The sequence below is a fragment of the Morus notabilis genome, unplaced genomic scaffold, assembly GCF_000414095.1.
Source record: "Morus notabilis unplaced genomic scaffold, ASM41409v2 Scaffold65, whole genome shotgun sequence".
NCBI lineage: Eukaryota > Viridiplantae > Streptophyta > Magnoliopsida > Rosales > Moraceae > Morus > Morus notabilis.
In genome coordinates this window covers 167,908-177,144 of record NW_010356865.1, presented here as the reverse complement: position 1 = coordinate 177,144, position 9,237 = coordinate 167,908, and the positions used below count along the sequence as shown (strand labels likewise).

The 9,237-nt window shown below is 35.7% G+C and overlaps 2 protein-coding genes across 2 annotated transcripts; one reads left to right on the top strand and one right to left on the bottom strand.

Annotated features, from left to right (window-relative positions):
- The first annotated feature begins 778 nt into the window (after positions 1-778).
- Positions 779-3,389, top strand: LOC21395512. The gene is made up of 6 exons (XM_010088742.2): positions 779-1,063; positions 1,193-1,265; positions 1,517-1,624; positions 1,724-1,822; positions 2,459-2,584; positions 3,005-3,389. Exons 1-6 carry the CDS (start codon positions 1,034-1,036, stop codon positions 3,148-3,150), a joined length of 582 nt encoding a protein of 193 aa, XP_010087044.2. The 5' UTR covers positions 779-1,033; the 3' UTR covers positions 3,151-3,389.
- A 1,903-nt stretch (positions 3,390-5,292) lies between these two features.
- On the bottom strand, positions 5,293-7,388 carry LOC21395511 (amino acid transporter AVT6C). The gene is made up of 5 exons (XM_010088741.2): positions 6,996-7,388; positions 6,545-6,697; positions 6,188-6,391; positions 5,634-6,099; positions 5,293-5,530 (listed from the first exon to the last, which is right to left on the bottom strand). Exons 1-5 carry the CDS (start codon positions 7,357-7,359, stop codon positions 5,404-5,406), a joined length of 1,314 nt encoding a protein of 437 aa, XP_010087043.1. The 5' UTR covers positions 7,360-7,388; the 3' UTR covers positions 5,293-5,403.
- Between the last annotated feature and the right edge of the window lie 1,849 nt (positions 7,389-9,237).

Here is a 9,237-nt window from a genome sequence, read left to right as displayed (position 1 = left end):
TGGGCTACTATTTAACATATTTAATAATATTATATATTTAATATATTTAATATTATTATTTATTTAATATATTATTATTTTAAATATTATTACATGTTTTTAAAAATTAAACCACCAAACGCAGTTTCAGTTTTTTTTTAAAACTGAAATCAATCTTTGAATAAAACTACCAAACGCATTTTAAAAAATAATTCTTAAATGAAAATGAAAACGTTTTCATTTCCATTTTTATACATAAAACAAAATCATTTTGAAACCAATTTCAAACGCACCTAAAAAGACCATTTTCAATCTCATTTTCAATTCCATTAATACACCAAACGCGGTTTGGAAATCAATTCCATTTTCGGTGCCTCAATTTTCGTGAAAGATTTTTGAAACTTTAAATTATTTATATCATGTTCATTTCATCGAATTTAGAATTTGAGTTCTGTTATATTAAAAAATTTTCAGAAACAGTCACATCTAATTTTTTTATTACAGTAAAAAATTCTCACATAAAGTCGCATCTTAACTCGAATCAACAAACTAAACAGTTCCTTATTTTCTTAAAAACTTTAATTTATTTCAAAAATTATAAACATGATTATTGCTGTTAAATTTCACAAATTATTTGTTAAGTTTTAATATCCATGATTAAAGGTCAAAACTGTAAGAAAACAAAAGTTCGAAGAGTAATCTAATAAAATTAAAAATTTAGGGACCATATTATCTCAATGTGATAATAATAAATTAAAAAAATTAAGATTTTTAACAGTGACAATAAAAAATTAAAAAAATAAAAAAAATAAAAAAAGAGGAAAATTTCTGTCTTTCCCCCTTCTCCTCCCTCTCTGAAAATCCCTCTCAAACAAGAACAAGCCCTAAATCTCTACATTAATCAAAATTACCGCTTTCCCCTTCCCCGTCCCGTCGCCCTTCCGCCGTGCGGTCGCCCTGCCCACGTGCCGTCTCCCTGCCGCCGTGCCGTCGCTGAGTTCGAGCTTTGGCCGCAATTGGGGAGCTTCGGAGTTAGACGGACGCACTAAGCACCATGCGCAAGTTGGCAGCTCAACTCTCCACTGTAAGCTTCTACTTTCTTCTTCCTAAAATTGAGATTTCTTTTTAATCACTATTTACTACAATTTTCTTCTTCTTCTTCTAAGAATGAAAACCAATATTTTGAGAGATGAATTTTGCGATCCATATGCAGTATTATTACAGAAGAAACACTGTACCTGTACGCATTGCCCAGCCACGAAATTTGTCATCCCTCAATGGAAAAGGTTTATGGCTCTTGTCCTTTTAATCATTGGCCTCGGTTTTTTATAAATAACCACCTATTAAGTGACTTTTTTTTTTTTTTGAGAAAAATAAAAATTGAAAACTTATGATTGCACAATTTGCACTCTTCGGAAGCAAATGAAAAATAGAGAACTAATTAAACAGAAATCTTTTTTTTTTTCTTTTTTTACAAGAGATAATTGAACGAAATGGGAAATAAAATCTTGAACATTGAAATTATTTTACTTTGCAGATGAGGTCGCCCTTGAACAAGACGCTGAAAGAAAAATAGGCTGGCTGTTGAAATTGCTTTTTGCTGGGACTGCCACGGTTATTGGTTACCAGTTCTTTCCATATATGGGTCTGTAGAGTTATCTTTCTAACCTTTTACTCACGTATGTTTATTAAAGTTTCTTTTTTTTTTTTTTGGACTTACAAGATTTTGCTGTGTATTATGCAGGGGATAATTTGATTCAGCAGTCTGTGTCACTTTTACATGTGAAGGATCCGTTGTTCAAGAGAATGGGAGCCTCAAGACTAGCCCGCTTTGCTATGGATGGTGACTTCTTTTTCTGTATTTCTCTGTATGCAAAATGTATAGGAAGAGGAAAATGATACTTGCATATGAGGAAACTAAAATTTAACTCGTTGGAGTATATGAACGTGGACTAAACAGCAATTTTACTTTCATGGAACTCGAATTTTTTCCGGATGTGTATTATTGCATGAAAAGGTAAAGGAAAAGGAAAATGTGCATACCTACTGTGTTTGGATATTGAGATTGTTTTTAATAAAGCAGAACACCAGGTGATGCCTCAGTGTTTACTTCTCATTTGGTTTTTTGGTTCGCCCCATTCTGATGTAATATTAAAACTATTCATGAATTTATCCGTTAATGCTGTTGCTCTCTTGCCTTCCTAGTAGTGGGGAGAAATTGGTAGTGTTGTACTGTTGTGTGTGTGCTATCAGTGTGTTTTGCGTTATAGTGAAATTGGGTTGTGCGCCAAACAGCTAGTGATTCTTTTTCGTCCAGAGAAAAAGGAAAAAGAGTTGTTAATCCAACTATCCAAACTCTGGATCTTAGTCATGTTGGTTGATTGGTTAGTTTTTCCTTAATGAATTTTCAAGCTTAACTTAGTTTTGGATTCATAATGTTTTCTAATGTAAATAAATTGCGTTTTTTCTTTTTGTGTAGATGAAAGAAGGATGAAAGTAGTGGAAATGGGTGGTGCTCAAGAGCTTTTAAATATGTTGGAGGGTGCTAAAGATGACCGCACTCGGAAGGAAGCTCTGAAGGCTCTTTCGGCCCTCTCGCGCTCAGGTCAGACTTTTAGTTTGCAGCTGGGGCTATATCTTTTATACTAGTCTCTGCTCCTGATTTCCTAAACTTGTTTTATTTTAAAGTATGTCCAGTTGTCCACTTTAAACACTCGGAAATCATATTATGTTTTTTTAAGTATTTGTAAAAAGAATGACTAGCTTGTACAACTACCACCATGCTTAGCGTGCTCAGTTGGATTGGCTTGTGCATCTTTCTAGTCATAGGGTCTTTTACTCCATTTTGGTTGGAGGAATATACAAACCCGTGTTTTCATCCAGATGGTTCTCTGTGTATTGGTTCTGATTCTGAAATTAACTTGACAGCTTCAATAAATATTATTCCATTATGTTTAGTATAGAATCGACACTTTAATAGTCGTTATTTCAATTTTCTTTTCCATTTCCGTTTCTTGTATTGCAGGTCAAGCTGCTGAAGCTTTACATAATGCTGGAGCGATTGCGATTATCAGTTCTACTCCAGATTCCTCGGAGGATGTTGAAGTTGAGAAATACAAGGCTAGCTTGTTGCAGAGATTCCAAGATCTGAAGTATGATGTTTTACCTTGAGATAAGGGAAGAACTCTTTTAACGGTTTACAGTGGGTTACAAACACTAAGAAGCATACTAAACGACGGGTACTCAAACATTTGTATAAGATTGGCATACAAAGGTAACTCTGTTTTCAACATGTCTCGTGCCGTTGACTGCCTATTTAATTTTTTCATTCTGTCACCCAAAGAATAATTTTTACTTCAGGTAGATTGCACTCATCGCCTTGAATATTAGCTAATTCCCTGCTCAAACGCCTAGCAAAAAAATTCTGTTTCTTCATGTCTGCTGTCAAATGCTCGTAAAGATAATAAGGATTATTTTGCTTCGTTAACTAATGGCCAATCTATTTATTGTCTTACGATTTTATGTCGTTTTTGTCTGTATTAGTATAACTGCTGTCCTTTGTTTTTTGACCCTTTTTTGTCGTTTTCCCAAGAACAGAGGATATAAATCTTTACCACGGTTAAGATATTTTCATTTCAACTCTTTTTTTTTTTTTTTGAGTTTAACTTTTTCAAATTGCATACTGTTTTAAATTTGTTTTGGAAATGCTAACGTTTTTCATCAAACGCTTTTCTTTTAATGTTGTCGTTTTCTATTTTTTCTGGCGTTTATAAGATATCTTTAGTTTCAAGTTTGTCTTTTTACGAAGTTGCCGTTTTCTATTTTCTCTGATGTGGACAAGATATAATCTTTTTCAGGTTTTTGTTGTTTTATTTTTTATTTTTTATTAGTATTTTTTTAGGGGGTTTCTGTTGTTTTAGGAAGTTGTCGTTTCAAGTTGTACGTCGTTTTCAGCAAAAATATTGTATGTCGTTGTTGTTTGTTGTTGTCGCTTCTTAAATATTGCCCTTTCTTAACCGTATGCCGTTCTCCTTCATTGTTGGCGTTTTTAGTCACTTGTTGTTTATCAATGTTGTTGTTTATTCATTTAATGCTGTTTTCACTCGTTGTTGTAGTTTATGGCTTGGTCATTGTGGTCATTTACAAGTTGTGGGGACTGGGGTTTGTATTGTTGGTATCGTTGTTTTATATCTTGTCGTTGCTCATCTTTTTTCTGTTGTTCGCCTTAGTCGTTTCCACGATTGAAGGATAATAGCCTCGGGAGTCTTGAACATGAGGAGGTCCTCGCTGTCGCTTCATATTTACTACATGGTCTCTCTTTTTCCACTTCCATTCAAGCCGTATGGTAACAAAAGAATTAAAAACAAGATTTAATCTCATTGGTACCTCTTGAATTTTAGTGTCATTTCCACTTTGTTTTTTAAATTTTGAAACTCTTATTTCGTTGCTTGAATTTTGAATTAGTCTCATTTAAGCCTTTTTATAAGAATTTATGTTAAAATCAGACTAAAGAAAACATATTAAGTATGGTCATTTGATTTTTATCAATTTGCTTTTAATAGATATCCAAACAAAAAGATTACGTGATTACATTACTCTTTTTTTTAATATATATGTTTTTAAATTAGAAATGAGCTCAAAGTTTAGAGACACTAGTTATAATAATCTTAATAGCTTACCTCTTAAATTTTAAAAATTCTCATTTTACCTCATGAATTTTGAATTAGTCCTATTTAAGCCTTTTTGTATGAATTTTTGTTAAAATCAAATTGGAAAAAGAGGGGTTAATTATGGTGATATGATTTTTATCCATTTCCTTTTAACGAATATTCAAACAGAGAATTTAATTGCAATAATCTCTTTTTTTATATATTTGTTTAACAAAAATTTTAACAGACGAAGTTAAATGAGAGTAGTTCAAAATTTAGGAAGTAAAATAAGAATTTTTAAATTTTGTGGGACAAACCGAGAATGGTCTTAATTTTCAGGGAGCAATAGTGATAATAATGCAATTATAGATAGACTTCATTGGCCTTTGTTTTTCTCCCGTCCAAAATGCACGCTGATCATCACAGAATTACGTTGGTTAATTCTATTCATAAATACATTTGTTTGGCTAATTGATTAATAAACAGTGTTTTTTTTGTCACATGTGGATTCATGTCCAGAAGCTATTTTATTAGATAATCTTAATAAATACTCTTTGAAAATGCATGAGTTAAGATTTTTACTTTTTATTCTTGATTCATAACCTTTTTAATTAAATAATTACACTAATAAAATAGTATTTATCAAGAATAAAGGGTAAAGGTCTCAAGAGTAAATTCTCTATTTTTTCTATCTTTTATCTCATACAAAACCATAACGAAGATAGAAGCTCACCATCTTACAAACAACAAACCAAGTACCAAAAAAAAAAAAAAATTATGACTTGTTTCCAAAGGAATTATATATATTTATCGAAATTGCAATTATGCTTGTGACTACTGCCGAGACTATCATTATTGTTGCCAAGATCCTATCCTTTCTTGTAGATATGCCATTTACATCCCTGTGGACAATCACATAACAAAAAGGAAAATGAGAACTAAATTAAGCATTGTTTTAAGAGAGAGAGAGAGAGAGAGAGAGAGAGAGAGAGAGTAACATGTTACCTGAGAGCAATAGCGCCAGGAAATATAAAGGCAAGGCAAACCGCAGAAGTTGATCCCAGAAACTGAAAGATGTACCAAATGTTTGGGAATGCTATTGCTGCTAAGTATGAGAAGACCAATAAAACAAGTGTGATGATCACAAATCTTTTGGTGTCATTGACCAAAAGGATCTTCTCAGGGAACAAAAATTCATCTATATTTGCCCTCAAAGAGAAGTTGAGTAGAGGAAAAACTAGCATAAGATGAAGTGCATAACTCAACCGAACAGCATCATTTAGCACTGAACCCGTTGCCGTATCAGAACTCTTATCAAAATTGACGAGTATGTCTGTCATGATTGAGTCTCCAAACAAGAGGTACCCAAATAGGCCAACGGCAAAGTAGATCGCCGCACAAAGCACGAGCGCAATTCGCACGGCTTTGACCATGTCGGACGGCTTCCCCATCTCGAAACCGATTGGATGAACTGTGAGGCATTGTTATGTTCAATTCAATATTAGGCATTTGTTTAGCCAAAAATGACACAAAATTTGTAAATGTTTTCTTAGTCTTACCATTGAAATGAAAAGTGAAGGCCGTGACGATGACTGGGACGGCAGTAAATAGGTCAAAGAAGGATGTTTGTTGGTCCAATTCAGGAATTAATCTTGGATTCTTGGTTTTGCCTTGGACTAAAGCTATTATTGCCATCACAGAACATATTGCAACAAAGATAACAGCAAGGAGAACCGATACGGCCGAGCTAAACCTCAATGATTCTGTAAAAGACGCCAAAACCCATTTGACAGAATATGAAAAATATCAGCAAAAACATATAGTTTTATGCTTCAAAGTTTTACCATACACCAAACTCAAGTAATCAAAATTGCATAGTTTTATGATGCTTCATTTATTTGCTTGTCACTACTTACCCACACGTCGGAGTAAAAGCAACGGAAGCATAATGAAAACGACAGTAAATAAGATGGAAAATTCACGCGAGTTCCACCAGTGGATCCCAAACCATTCTTGCAAAACGCCCAAGTGTACACTTCCTTCTGGCTTACTTCCAGAAAGAACATCCCCTGAATAATAAAAATAAAAAATAATTACAACAAAAAAAAAAAAAAAAAAAAAAAATCCCCTTAAAAAAAAAAAAAAAAAAAAATTTAAAAAAAAAAAAAAAAAAAAAAAAAAACCAGCAAAAATTTGGTGGACAATAAAGTGTTGGTGGGGAAAAGTAGTAAATAGAAAACCAGCAAAATCAAACACGTGAAATTAATGGTTGTGAACAAAACGAAACAAAATTAACTTCATACTCAGAATCAAAAGTTAATGTTAACATATGACGAAAACCAAAGACAAGAACTTTTATTAGCTTACCGATAATAATAAGGTACATGATCAAACATCCAAAATTAGTGATCATCACACATATTTGTGTGGCCACGGATCCCACCTGGCCAAAGGACTCCTTCATGACGCCGCCGTAGGTCGTGGCGTCCCCGGAATGCGTAAATCTCATCAAGAACTCCACCGAGATGTCTACCAACAAGCCAACGATTACAATCAGCACAAAAGCTGGTATTACGCCCAAGACTTTTAGTGTCGCCGGAATTGACATGATTCCGGCGCCGATTATGCTCGTCGCGACGTTGAACACCGCTCCGGATATCGACGCGGGCTTCGCCTGCTGCTTGTCATGGTTCGGAAGGAGTGGCACGTGTACTCCAATCGCCGGCGACATCCCGGCGTTGATGGAAAATGTTCTGGAGTGGCTGGTTAAGAGGTTGTGCAGGACTTGTTCTCTGTACTTTAAATAGGGAATTAGACACCACTGACCACTTTGTGTTGGTTTATTTACCAAAATAACCTTTGATAATTATAGATAATAATTGCATTTTGCTAGTTAGTGGTAGGGGTAAGATTGGAAATGTTGAGGGGAAACTGTTTAGAGGATCTCAATCATTGAAGGACAGCTTGGATTGGGGTGATAAATTGGTAATATTCTGGACCATGATGTGCGTGTACATACGTTATGTCAAAAACAGAATAGGAAAATGTATCTGGACCATGAAGCGGCTTATGTGACGGCTGTTTTAAATACCAGGAAATAATATTTGGTTAGGAAAATAAGTATCGCCAAATTTGAATTTTTCTCGAGCAGATAATAAACATTTCCCAGCTTACCATATAGTACATCTTAAAACTAGATCTAATCTTTCATAATAAAAAAACTATATTTAATCTTTAGAGTCCAATTAAAATTAAATCATCTTTACCAATTTCTTAGATTAGTTTCTTTGGAATTCTTTACTGCGGAGAGTGAAATTGAAGAAAAAAATTAAGTCTTACAATTTATAATGTTTCATCTAATATGATAATTACGTTCTCTTTTAGTCACTGTAAACTTTTACTACAATAAATATATATATATATATATATATATATTTATAATCACGCCCGTCTAGCTTCTAAGACTCTCTGGATTATCTATCTAATCCTCACTGCCAAAATCGAACACCCTCAATATAAGTATAAATAGGCCAGAAAAATACATGAGCGAAAAATCTAAATTTCCCTTTTAAAAATTTGTGGTCATAATTAAATTGATTTTCATTCTACATCAAATTAAGCTTCATGATCAGCTCTACATACGCTGGATCTAGATTAGCAACCAAGAAAAAAAGAAGAAAAAAAAAAAGAGACAAGAAGATTTCATTCAAGCATGGACCAGGGACTAGGGGTGTTCATAAACCCGAACAACCCGCAAACCCACCCCGCACCGCCCCAATCCAACCCGAAAAAAGCAACCCGCAACATTATTTTTTAATTTTCGGCCCATTAGACCTCTGGCCCGAAGTGTTTGGGGCGGGTTGTGGGTTGGGCTCATAACAACCCGCAACCCCAACCCAACCCGCAGAACACATCCCCAGTTCGGCCCAACCATTAATATTACTTCCAGTTCCAGGCCCAGCCCACGCCAGGAATCACTCAGTCCTGAATTTCAGGCTGCCCACTCCCAGCAGGCCTTCGGCCCATTCAATTCATTACCGCATTACTTTAGGCCATTAGCCATTAGGGCAGAGTCTCTCACACAGTCATACTCCCTTCCCTCATCATTTCACAACTCTCTCGTGTCGTGTCTCCCTCCGCGCGGCCGCCCCCTCTCGGCCTCTCCCCTCAAGCCTTCGCCCTTCAGTCTTCTCACAACTCCCCCCCGCAGATCGACCTTCAGACTTCAGTCTTGGACTCTCAGCCGCCCCTCTCGTGTCTCGTCTCAGAATCGGAGGTAACCTCTATCTCTCTCTCACTTCGTGTCTCGGACTATCAGCGGCCGCCCCCTCTCGGCCTCTCAGTCTTCTCACAACTCCCCGCAGATCGACCTTCAGACTTCAGTCTCGGACTCTCGGCCGCCCCTCTCGTGTCTCGTCTCAGAATCGGAGGTAACCTCTATCTCTCTCTCACTTCGTGTCTCGGACTATCAGCGGCCGCCCCCTCTCGGCCTCTCAGTCTTCTCACAACTCCCCGCAGATCGACCTTCAGACTTCAGTCTCGGACTCTCGGCCGCCCCTCTCGTGTCTCGTCTCAGAATCGGAGGTAACCTCTATCTCTCTCTCACTTC